This window comes from Mustelus asterias, chromosome 11 (genome assembly GCF_964213995.1).
Source record: "Mustelus asterias chromosome 11, sMusAst1.hap1.1, whole genome shotgun sequence".
Classification (NCBI taxonomy): Eukaryota; Metazoa; Chordata; class Chondrichthyes; order Carcharhiniformes; family Triakidae; genus Mustelus; species Mustelus asterias.
The window spans coordinates 111,216,924-111,230,019 of record NC_135811.1 but is presented as its reverse complement, the minus strand read 5'-3'; the positions used below and the strand labels follow the sequence as shown (position 1 = coordinate 111,230,019).

General features: G+C 54.6%; 1 protein-coding gene across 1 annotated transcript in view; it reads left to right on the top strand.

Annotated features, from left to right (window-relative positions):
- Positions 1-13,096, top strand: part of tubg1 (tubulin, gamma 1) — a 95,280-nt gene that overhangs the window by 843 nt on the left and 81,341 nt on the right. The window contains exon 2 of the mRNA XM_078222968.1: positions 7,205-7,305. Within this exon, the coding sequence (XP_078079094.1) occupies positions 7,205-7,305 (101 nt within the window). The remainder of the gene's footprint in view (positions 1-7,204; positions 7,306-13,096) is intronic.

Genomic DNA, 13,096 nt, shown 5'->3' with positions numbered 1-13,096 from the left:
TCCCCGCTCCTGCCCGCCCCCTCCCCGCTCCTGCCCGCCCCCTCCCCGCTCCTGCCCGCCCCCTCCCCGCTCCTGCCCGCCCCCTCCCCGCTCCTGCCCGCCCCCTCCCCGCTCCTGCCCGCCCCCTCCCCGCTCCTGCCCGCCCCCTCCCCGCTCCTGCCCGCCCCCTCCCCGCTCCTGCCCGCCCCCTCCCCGCTCCTGCCCGCCCCCTCCCCGCTCCTGCCCGCCCCCTCCCCGCTCCTGCCCGCCCCCTCCCCGCTCCTGCCCGCCCCCTCCCCGCTCCTGCCCGCCCCCACCCCGCTCCTGCCCGCCCCCTCCCCGCTCCTGCCCGCCCCCTCCCCGCTCCTGCCCGCCCCCTCCCCGCTCCTGCCTCCCCGCTCCTGCCCGCCCCCTCCCCGCTCCTGCCCGCCCCCTCCCCGCTCCTGCCCGCCCCCTCCCCGCTCCTGCCCGCCCCCTCCCCGCTCCTGCCCGCCCCCTCCCCGCTCCTGCCCGCCCCCTCCCCGCTCCTGCCCGCCCCCTCCCCGCTCCTGCCCGCCCCCTCCCCGCTCCTGCCCGCCCCCTCCCCGCTCCTGCCCGCCCCCTCCCCGCTCCTGCCCGCCCCCTCCCCGCTCCTGCCCGCCCCCTCCCCGCTCCTGCCCGCCCCCTCCCGCTCCTGCCCGCCCCCTCCCCGCTCCTGCCCGCCCCCTCCCCGCTCCTGCCCGCCCCCTCCCCGCTCCTGCCCGCCCCCTCCCCGCTCCTGCCCGCCCCCTCCCCGCTCCTGCCCGCCCCCTCCCCGCTCCTGCCCGCCCCCTCCCCGCTCCTGCCCGCCCCCTCCCCGCTCCTGCCCGCCCCCTCCCCGCTCCTGCCCGCCCCCTCCCCGCTCCTGCCCGCCCCCTCCCCGCTCCTGCCCGCCCCCTCCCCGCTCCTGCCCGCCCCCTCCCCGCTCCTGCCCGCCCCCTCCCCGCTCCTGCCCGCCCCCTCCCCGCTCCTGCCCGCCCCCTCCCCGCTCCTGCCCGCCCCCTCCCCGCTCCTGCCCGCCCCCTCCCCGCTCCTGCCCGCCCCCTCCCCGCTCCTGCCCGCCCCCTCCCCGCTCCTGCCCGCCCCCTCCCCGCTCCTGCCCGCCCCCTCCCCGCTCCTGCCCGCCCCCTCCCCGCTCCTGCCCGCCCCCTCCCCGCTCCTGCCCGCCCCCTCCCCGCTCCTGCCCGCCCCCTCCCCGCTCCTGCCCGCCCCCTCCCCGCTCCTGCCCGCCCCCTCCCCGCTCCTGCCCGCCCCCTCCCCGCTCCTGCCCGCCCCCTCCCCGCTCCTGCCCGCCCCCTCCCCGCTCCTGCCCGCCCCCTCCCCGCTCCTGCCCGCCCCCTCCCCGCTCCTGCCCGCCCCCTCCCCGCTCCTGCCCGCCCCCTCCCCGCTCCTGCCCGCCCCCTCCCCGCTCCTGCCCGCCCCCTCCCCGCTCCTGCCCGCCCCCTCCCCGCTCCTGCCCGCCCCCTCCCCGCTCCTGCCCGCCCCCTCCCCGCTCCTGCCCGCCCCCTCCCCGCTCCTGCCCGCCCCCTCCCCGCTCCTGCCCGCCCCCTCCCCGCTCCTGCCCGCCCCCTCCCCGCTCCTGCCCGCCCCCTCCCCGCTCCTGCCCGCCCCCTCCCCGCTCCTGCCCGCCCCCTCCCCGCTCCTGCCCGCCCCCTCCCCGCTCCTGCCCGCCCCCTCCCCGCTCCTGCCCGCCCCCTCCCCGCTCCTGCCCGCCCCCTCCCCGCTCCTGCCCGCCCCCTCCCCGCTCCTGCCCGCCCCCTCCCCGCTCCTGCCCGCCCCCTCCCCCGCTCCTGCCCGCCCCCTCCCCGCTCCTGCCCGCCCCCTCCCCGCTCCTGCCCGCCCCCTCCCCGCTCCTGCCCGCCCCCTCCCCGCTCCTGCCCGCCCCCTCCCCGCTCCTGCCCGCCCCCTCCCCGCTCCTGCCCGCCCCCTCCCCGCTCCTGCCCGCCCCCTCCCCGCTCCTGCCCGCCCCCTCCCCGCTCCTGCCGCCCCCTCCCCGCTCACTGCCCGCCCCCTCCCCGCTCACTGCCCGCCCCCTCCCCGCTCCCTGCCCGCCCCCTCCCCGCTCCCTGCCCGCCCCCTCCCCGCTCCCTGCCCGCCCCCTCCCCGCTCCCTCCCCGCCCCCTGCCCGCCCCCTGCCCGCCCCCTGCCCGCCCCCTGCCCGCCCCCTGCCCGCCCCCTGCCCGCCCCCTGCCCGCCCCCTGCCCGCCCCCTCCCCGCCCCCTCCCCGCCCCCTCCCCGCCCCCTCCCCGCCCCCTGCCCGCCCCCTCCCCGCCCCCTGCCCGCCCCCCTCCCCGCTCCCTGCCCGCCCCCTCCCCGCTCCCTGCCCGCCCCCTCCCCGCTCCCTGCCCGCCCCCTCCCCGCTCCCTGCCCGCCCCCTCCCCGCTCCCTGCCCGCCCCCTCCCCGCTCCCTGCCCGCCCCCTCCCCGCTCCCTGCCCGCCCCCTCCCCGCTCCCTGCCCGCCCCCTCCCCGCTCCCTGCCCGCCCCCTCCCCGCTCCCTGCCCGCCCCCTCCCCGCTCCCTGCCCGCCCCCTCCCCGCTCCTGCCAGCCCCGCCCGCCCCCGCCCCGCCCTCCCTGCCCCGCCCCGCCCGTGAACGTCACCACTGACCTGGGATCACCCTATCTATGCCTTTCATAATTTTATACACCTCTATTAGGTCACCCCTCATCCTCCGTCTTGCCAGTGAGAACAAACCCAGTTTACCCAATTTCTCCTCATAACTAAGCTCTTCCATACCAGGCAACATCCTGGTAAACCTCCACTGCACCCTCTCTAAAGCCTCCACGTCCTTCTGGTAGTGTGGCGACCAGAACTGGGTGCAGTATTCCAAATGCGGCCGAACCAACATTCTATACAACTGGAACATCAGACCCCAACTTTTATACTCTATGCCCCGTCCTATAAAGGCAAGCATGCCATATGCCTTATTCACTACCTTCTCCACCTGTGACGTCACCTTCAAGGATCTGTGGACTTGCACACCCAGGTCCCTCTGTGTATCTACACCCTTTATGGTTCTGCCATTTATCGTATAGCTCCCCCTTACGTTAGTTCTAGCAAAATGCATCACTTCGCATTTATTTGGATTGAACTCCATCTGCCATTTCTTTGCCCAAATTTCCAGCCTATCTATATCCTTCTGTAGCCTCTGACAATGTTCCTCACTATCCGCAAGTCCAGCCATTTTCGTGTCGTCCGCAAACTTACTGATCACCCCAGTTAAACCTTCTTCCAGATCGTTTATATAAATCACGAACAGCAGAGGTCCCAATACAGAGCCCTGCGGAACACCACTAGTCACAGGCATCCAGCCGGAAAAAGACCCTTCCACTACCACCCTCTGTCTTCTGTGTTCAAGCCAGTTCTCCACCCATCTAGCCACCTCCCCCTTTATCCCATGAGATCCAACCTTTTGCATCAATCTACCATGAGGGACTTTGTCACATGCTTTACTAAAGTCCATATGGACGACATCCACGGCCCTTCCCTCGTCAACCATTCTAGTCACTTCTTCAAAAAACTCCACCAGGTTAGTGAGGCATGACCTCCCTCTCACAAAACCATGCAGACTATCGTTAATGAGTTTATTCCTTTCTAAATGCGCATACATCCTATCTCTAAGAATCCCCTCCAACAACTTCCCGACCACAGACATCAAGCTCACCGGCCTATAATTACCCGGGTAATCCTTCCTCCCCTTCTTAAATAACGGGACCACATGAGCTATCCTCCAATCCTCTGGGACCTCACCTGTGTCCAGTGACGAGACAAAGATTTGCGTCAGAGGCCCAGCGATTTAATCTCTCGTCTCCCTGTGCAGCCTTGGATAGATTCCATCAGGCCCTGGGGATTTGTCAGTCTTTATGTTCTCTAAAAAACCTAACACTTCCTCCCTTGTAATGGAGATTTTCTCTAACGGGTCAACACTTCCCTCCGAGACACTCCCAGTCAACACATCCCTCTCCTTTGTGAATACCGACGCAAAGTATTCATTTAGGATCTCCCCTACTTCTTTGGGCTCTAAGCATAATTCCCCACTTTTGTCCCTGAGAGGTCCGATTTTTTTCCCTGACAACCCTTTTGTTCCTAACGTATGAATAAAATGCCTTGGGATTCACCTTAATCCTGTCTGCCAAGGACATTTCGTGACCCCTTTTTGCCCTTCTAATTCCTTGTTTGAGTTCTTTCCTACTTTCTTTGTATTCCTCCAGAGCTCCCTCCGTTTTTAGCTGCCTGGACCTAACGTACGCCTCTCTTTTCTTTTTGACCAATCCCTCAATTTCCCTGGTTATCCACGGTTCTCGAATCCTATCCTTTTTTACAGGCACATGCCTATCCTGCAGCCCTAACAACTGTTCCTTAAAAGACTCCCACATGCCAGATGTGGATTTACCCTCAAACAGCCTCTCCCAATCAACAGCTGCCAATTTCTGCCTAATCCCACTAAAGTTAGCCTTCCCCCAATCCAACACCTTACCCTTAGGACACCACTCATCCTTTTCCATCACTATCCTAAAGCTAACAGAATTGTGGTCACTATTTGCCACATGTTCCCCTACCAAAACTTTGAAGACCTGACCGGGCTCATTCCCCAGTACTAGGTCCAGTATAGCCCCCTCTCTAGTCGGGCTATCTACATATTGTTCCAAAGAACCTTCCTGTACGCATTTTGCAAATGCCTCCCCATTCAGACTCCAAGCCCTACGCGATTTCCAGTCTATACCAGGGAAATTGAAGTCTCCCACTCCAACAACCCTATTTTTCCTGCACCTATCCATTATCTCCTGACATATCCGTTCTTCCACTTCCCTTGGGCTGTTGGGGGGCCTGTAGTATGCACCCAACATAGTGACTGCGTCTTTCCTGTTTCTGAGCTCCACCCACAGTGACTCGTTACACGACCCCTCTGAATTGTCCTCCCTCTGCACTGCTGTAATATGCTCTCTAACTAATACTGCTACTCCCCCACCTCTTTTGGCCCCTCCTCTGTCTCGCCTAAAACACTTGTACCCCGGAATATTCAGTTGCCAGTCCTGTCCCTCTTAAACCAAGTCTCTGTCACCGCAATCACATCCAAATTCCTCATAAGCATTAAGGCCCTAAGTTCGTCTGTCTTACCTGCTACGCTCCTTGCATTGAAGTAGATGCACTCCAGACCTCCAGGCCCAGTGAGGTCATCCTCCCCCAGAGTGCTCTTCTTCTTTGCCAGCCTTGTCCTGGCTCCAAGCTCGTCCCCAGCCTCTACACTTGTAGACATAATTTTTTGATCCCCACCCCCCTGCCATATTAGTTTAAACCCACCCGAACTGCACGAGCAAAACTTCCAGCCAAGATATTCGTGCCCTTCCAATTTAGTTGTGACCCATCCTCCTTGTACATGTGCCCTCCTCTCTTGAAAACTTCCCAGTGATCCAGGAATATGAAGCCCTCCCTCCTGGACCAGTCCTTTAGCCAAGCGTTCAATTGTACTATCTCCCTATTCCTATCCTCACTGGCCCGAGGCATTGGGAGCAGCCCAGAGATTGCCACCCTGGAGGCCGTACTTTTTAGCCTATTTCCCAACTCCCTGAATTGCTCTCGTAGGATCCCCCTGCTCTTCCTATCTACGTCATTTGCACCAATGTGTACAATGACATCCATTTCTTTATCCTCCCATTTTAATATGCCTCCTATCCGCTCAGAGAAATCCAGTACCCCAGCACCAGGTAGGCAGACTACCATCCTGGAGTCCTGTTCGCACCCACAGAATCGCCTGTCCGTGCCTCTAACCGACGCGTCCCCCACCACTATTATTCTCCTAATCCCTCTCTTTCCTTTCCAGGCCACAGAGCCTGACTGTGTGCCAGTGACCTGGTCACTGTGGCTTACCCCTGGAGAATCTTCTTCCTCCACACTATCCAAAACAATATACTTGTTTTGGAGGGGGACAACCACAGGTGACCCCTCCACTAATTGCTCACTCCCCTCCCCTCTCACACCTGTCGCCGAGCCCTTCCTAAAATGAGAGAGAGCCACTGGAATAGTCTCTGGTACGTTACCCTTATGACCTTTACTCCTCCTAACTGTGACCCACGTGTCTTCCCCCTGAGGCCTATAACTCGTGTGTCTTTGTCTCTCATTCTCCCTGACTAGACTAAGGTCATCAAGCTGCTGCTCCAGTTCCCTGACATGGTCCCTCAGGAGCTGCAGTTCCACGCACCTGGCGCAAATGTGAACCTCTGGGCAGTTAGGTGTTTCCAGGAACTCCCACATCCCGCACCGAAAGCAACAAACTGGCCTATCACTCAGAGCTACCCTTTTCCTTTATAGGAATGGAAAATAAAAAACCTACCCCGCTTCGCCCTTTCCCCGAAGCCCTGTGAGTCAAAGCCCTTACAGCTCTCACTCTGCTTCCCACACACTCCACTGCCCGCTCCCGACGCTGCCCGCTGTATCCTGCGGCCTCCCTTTTAATCCTCCTGCGCGCTTTAAAAAAAAAAACAATTTTCCCTCCCACGTCACCCTGCGCCCAGCCTACTTCCGGTTTTCGGGTTAAAGTTACTAACGAGGAAACCCTGCGAAAAAGTAAGCATTAAAAGTCGATCTCTTACCCTTTTTAGTCTAGCCTCAACTCACTCCTCACCACCTTGCTCTGGTTGAAACACTGAGAGCTCCCCCCCCCCCCCCAAAATACAATTTTCCTCCCACGTCACCCCGCGCCAGTGTTTGTGACTTTAACCTGGTGTTGTTAGACTCCTTACTGTGTTTACCCCAGTCCAACGCCGGCATCACGGTTTCATTAGTACAGCTAAAATGGGTTTATGACAAATACATAAGTATGTGTAATCTGATTAGCCCTGTGAGTAGTCCAATTTGAAGTAACTGAAAATGGCATATCGTACTATTTAATAATTCCATTGGTGTGAAGTAATCAGTTTCTTAGTAAATTACTAAAGAATTAAAGCCTATAAACATGCTTATTGTATCCTTGTGCCCGAAATAAGCAGCTTAATTTATAGAGCCTCCTCAAAGGACACAAGCAAGCACAATCGGTGGAAACTCTCCAAAATGATTAATGCTACCGGGGAATGGGTCCTGTTTTGTGGACAAGGCCAGCATCCAAAACACTCTTTTTAGCTAGCACAAAAATCTTGGGAAGCTGATTAATGCTGAACATAATTTCAATTTAAAACTCCATAATCTTTTGTACTAATTTTGCTACTTTCAAGTAAATGACGCAACCCAGGGGAAATTCACCCATATTTCCCGAGCTAACCTCAATAATGAGTTGGAAAATGATGGCTTCAATCTTAGGACTTGCTATTGCAAGGTAAATATGTTAAGGCCCCTTGCGTCCTATACTGTAAATAGAATTTGGGATCTGACTCTCACCAGACTCAAGTTTGTTCACTAATTCATGTACTTATACTTCAGCAACATAATCCAGTGTCTGGAATAACTTTGTCACGGTAATAACTATTCTGGATTGCTAGCACAGACACTTAATACAACTTTAAATGAACATTTTATATATGGCTTAAGATTTTTTCTGTTTAATAACTTCATTTGTCACAATTTAGAATTTTCTCTCAATTCTGAGATTCTGTGAAATAATCACAAACCCCTTTTCTTCAAATTTGGTTTCTTCCTTCTACCTCAAGTTTATTTTGGAAGTGTGAGGACTATCAAAATGGATTACTTAGGTGAGTTTTGTAGCAAATCAGATACCAAAGTTATAAAAATTGACATGGTCACAGGAATGTTCAAGTTCTTCCTTGCATATAGATTAGGAAAAGTAGACCACTTGGCCCCTTGAGCATGCTCCGCCATTCAATAAAATCATGACCAATCTGACTGTAGCCTCAAATTTAATACCTTTCACCCCTTTGCTTATCATGGTTCTAGCTACCTCTGCCTTAAAAATATTCAATAATATACTCTGCTATTCAATCATATACTTTGCTTCCATTGCCTTTTGGGGAAGGGAATTCCAAAGACTTGCCCTCTGAGAGAAACAAAATTCTCCTCATCTCTGTCTTATATGGGTGACCCCTCATTCTTAAACTGTGACCCCTAGTTCTAGAATCTCCCAGGTGAGGAAACAATCTTTCCATATCCATCCTGTCGCGACCCCTCAGGATGTTTCAGTCAAGTTGTCTACTGCTCTTCTAAACTTAAGTGTATACAAGCCCAATCTGACTAAACCTTCCTCAAAAACCAACCCTCCCATTTCAGGTATTAGTCTAGTAAATGTCTGAACTGCTTCCAGTGCATTAACGTCCTCCCTTAAATTGACCAATACATGCACAGTACTCCAGATATAGTCTTACCAATGCCTGATATAACTGAAGCATAACCTTTCTACTTTTGTATTCAAATCTTTTACATAAATGTGTAAAACCAAGCCAGGTCTGCCATTAAGATGGCAGACATGTGAGTTCCAACTCTTTTGTTGAAATAAGCAATTAAATTAAAAGGGCTAGATTTCAATTTTTTTTGAGTTAAACAATTAATTTAAAGTAAATAAACTGAGGGATCTTAGAATCCCTATAGTACAGAAGGAGGCCGTTTGGCCCATCAAGCCTGCACCGACAACAATCTCACCCTGGCCCTGTAACCCCACATATTTACTCTGCTAATTCCCTCGAAACTAGGGTCAATTTACCATGGCCAATCAACCTAATCCACATCTTTGGACTGAGAGAGGAAATCGGAGCACCCAGAGGAAACCCATGCAGACACGGGGAGAATGTGCAAACTCCACACAGACAGTGACCCAAGCCGGGAATCGGACCCTGGTCCCTGGCGCTGTGAGGCAGCAGTGCTAACCACTGTGCCACCGTGCCACCCGGATAAAGCAAGAAGGGCCTGCCCGAAACAAAAACAAATCACAAATGAAACTTAAAACATTAAAGCAAAAGGCGATTAAAGGGGTCGATAAGGCAATCTGTCCCTGCAGTGCCCAACATGTACGAAGGCCTTGATGGTCCATGTGGACAGCATATGCTCTCTCACCCGGGGCACCTGGCCATGAATATAGAACATAGAACATAGAACAGTACAGCACAGAACAGGCCCTTCGGCCCACGATGTTGTGCCGAGCCTCATCTGAAACCAAGATCAAGCTATCCCACTCCCTATCATCCTGGTGTGCTCCATGTGCCTATCCAATAACCGCTTAAATGTTTCTAAAGTGTCTGACTCCACTATCACTGCAGGCAGTCCATTCCACACCCCAACCACTCTCTGCGTAAAGAACCTACCTCTGATATCCGTCCTGTATCTCCCACCACGAACCCTATAGTTATGCCCCCTTGTAATAGCTCCATCCACCCGAGGAAATAGTCTTTGAACGTTCACTCTATCTATCCCCTTCATCATTTTATACACCTCTATTAAGTCTCCCCTCAGCCTCCTCCGCTCCAGAGAGAACAGCCCTAGCTCCCTCAACCTTTCCTCATATGACCTACCCTCCAAACCAGGCAGCATCCTGGTAAATCTCCTCTGCACTCTTTCCAGCGCTTCCACATCCTTCTTATAGTGAGGTGACCAGAACTGCACACAATATTCCAAATGTGGTCTCACCAAGGTCCTGTACAGTTGCAGCATAACCCCACGGCTCTTAAACTCCAACCCCCTGTTAATAAAAGCTAACACACTATATGCCTTCTTCACAGCTCTATCCACTTGACTGGCAACCTTTAGAGATCTGTGGATATGGACCCCAAGATCTCTCTGTTCCTCCACAGTCTTCAGAACCCTACCTTTGACCCTGTAATCCACATTTAAATTTGTCCTACCAAAATGAATCACCTCACATTGATCAGGGTTAAACTCCATTTGCCATTTTTCAGCCCAGCTTTGCATCCTATCTATGTCTCTTTGCAGCCTACAACAGCCCTCCACCTCATCCACTACTCCACCAATCTTGGTGTCATCAGCAAATTTACTGATCCACCCTTCAGCCCCCTCCTCTAAGTCATTAATAAAAATCACAAAGAGCAGAGGACCAAGCACTGATCCCTGCGGCACACCGCTAGCAACCTGCCTCCAATCCGAAAATTTTCCATCGACCACCACCCTCTGTCTTCGGTCAGACAGCCAGTTACCTATCCAATCGGCCAACTTTCCCTCTATCCCACACCTCCTCACTTTCATCATAAGCCGACCATGGGGGACCTTATCAAACGCCTTGCTAAAATCCATGTATATGACATCAACTGCCCTACCTTCATCAACACACTTAGTTACCTCCTCAAAAAATTCTATCAAATTTGTGAGGCACGACTTGCCCTTCACGAATCCGTGCTGACTATCTCGGATTAATCCGCATCTTTCTAAATGGTCGTAAATCCCATCCCTAAGGACCCTTTCCATCAATTTACCAACCACCGAAGTAAGACTAACCGGTCTATAATTACCAGGGTCATTTCTATTCCCTTTCTTAAACAGAGGAACAACATTCGCCATTCTCCAGTCCTCTGGCACCATCCCCGTGGATAGCGAGGACCCAAAGATCAAAGCCAAAGGCTCTGCAATCGCATCCCTTGCCTCCCACAGAATCCTAGGATACATTTCATCAGGCCCAGGGGACTTATCGACCTTCAGTTTATTCAAAACTGCCAAGACATCCTCCCTCCGAACATCTATTTCCTCCAGCCTATTAGCCTGTAACACCTTCTCTTCCTCAAAAACATGGCCCCTCTCCTTGGTGAACACTGAAGAAAAGTATTCATTCATCACCTCGCCTATCTCTACTGACTCCATACACAAGTTCCCACTACTGTCCTTGACCGGCCCTAACCTCACCCTGGTCATTCTTTTATTCCTCACATGAGAGTAAAAAGCCTTGGGGTTTTCCTTGATCCGACCCGCCAAGGACTTCTCATGTCCCCTCCTAGCTCTCCTAAGCCCCTTTTTCAGCTCATTCCTTGCTAACTTGTAACCCTCAATCGAGCCATCTGAACCTTGTTTCCTCATCCCTACATAAGCTTCCCTCTTCCTTTTCACAAGACATTTCACCTCTTTTGTGAACCATGGTTCCCTCACTCGTCCATTTCCTCCCTGCCTGACAGGAACATACCTATCAAGGACATCCAGTATTTGTTCCTTGAAAAAGTTCCACTTTTCATTAGTTCCTTTCTCTGACAGTTTCTGTTCCCAACTTATGCCCCCTAATTCTTGCCTAATCGCATCATAATTACCCCTCCCCCAATTGTAAACCTTGCCCTGCCGTACGGCCCTATCCCTCTCCATTGCAATAACAAAAACACCGAATTGTGGTCACTATCTCCAAATTGCTCTCCCACAACCAAATCTAACACTTGGCCCGGTTCATTTCCCAGTACCAAATCCAATGTGGCCTCACCTCTAGTCGGCCCATCCACATATTGTGTCAGGAAACCCTCCCGCACACACTGCACAAAAACTGCCCCATCCAAACTATTTGACCTACAAAGGTTGCAATCAATATTTGGAAAGTTAAAATCCCCCATGACAACTACCCTGTGACCCCCACACATATCCATAATCTGCTTAGCAATTTCTTCCTCCACATCTCTATTACTATTTGGGGGCCTATAGTAAACTCCTAGCAACGTGACCGCTCCTTTCCTATTTCTAACTTCAGCCCATATTACCTCAGTGTGCAGATCCCCCACGAAGTGCCTTTCCGCAGCCGTTAAACTATCCTTGATTAACAATGCCACTCCTCCACCTCTTTTACCAGCTTCCCTACACTTAGTGAAACATCTATACCCCGGAACGTCCAACAACCATTCCTGTCCTTGTTCTACCCACGTCTCCGTAATGGCCACAACATCGTAGTCCCAAGTACCAATCCACGCCCCAAGTTCATCTACCTTGTTCCGGATGCTCCTTGCATTGAAGTAGACACACTTCAACCCACCTTCCTGTCTACCAGTACCCACCCTTGACCCTGATACCTTCCCCAATACCTCACCACCCTCACTGACTTCTGGACTACAACTCCCTTTCCCACTCCCCTGACAAATTAGTTTAAACCCCCCTGAAGAGCCGTAACAAATTTCCCTCCGAGGATATTGGTGCCCCTCTGGTTCAGGTGCACCCCGTCCTGTTTGTACAGGTCCCACCTTCCCCAGAACGTGTTCCAATTATCCACGTATCTGAAACCCTCCCTCCTACACCATCCCTGCAACCACATATTTAACTGCACTCTCTCCCTGTTCCTCAACTCGCTATCACGTGGTACCGGCAACGTACCAGAGATGACCACATGTTTCGTCTTGGCTCTCAGCTTCCAGCCCAGCTCCAGAAATTCCTGCTTTAAATCCCCGTCCCTTCTCTTACCTATGTCATTGGTACCAATGTGCACCACGACTTGTGACTGTTTCCCCTCCCCCTTCAGAATCTGGAAAACACGGTCTGAGACATCACGGACCTTGGCATCCGGTAGGCAACATACCATCCGTGAGTCTCTTTTGCTGCCACAGAACCTCCTATCTATCCCTCTAACTAACGAGTCCCCAATAACTATCGCCCTCCCGCTCTCCCCCTTTCCCTCCCGAGCCACAGAGACGGACACAGTGCTGGAGATCCTCTCACTGCGGCTCCCCACTGGTATGTCATCCCCCTCAACCGTATCCAAAGCGGAATACTTGTTGCTAAGGGGAACGACCACCGGGGATCCCTGCACGGACTGCTTCCTCCCAGCCCCTCTCACCGTCACCCATCTGTTTTCAATCCTCGGAGTAACTGTATTCCTAAAGCTTGTGTCTATGGCCATCTCTGCGTCCCTGATGATCCTAAGTTCATCCAACTCCAGCTCCAGTTCCCTAACACGGTTTTGGAGGAGCTGCAGATGGGTGCACTTCCCACAGGTGTAATCAGTAGGGACACTGTCGTCGTCCCTCACCTCAAACATAGTGCAAGAGGAACATTGCACTGCCTGCACACCCATCCCCTCTAGATACCTTGCCAGTACCAGGTAGAAAGTGCAAAAATGAATTCAACTCACCCCTGCTCGCCCTTTCAGCCTAAGCCCTGTGAGCCAAAGTCTTATAGCTCACACTCTGCTTCCCACATACTCCACTGCCCGCTCCCGACGCTGCCCACTGTATACTGCAGCCTACCTTTTATAC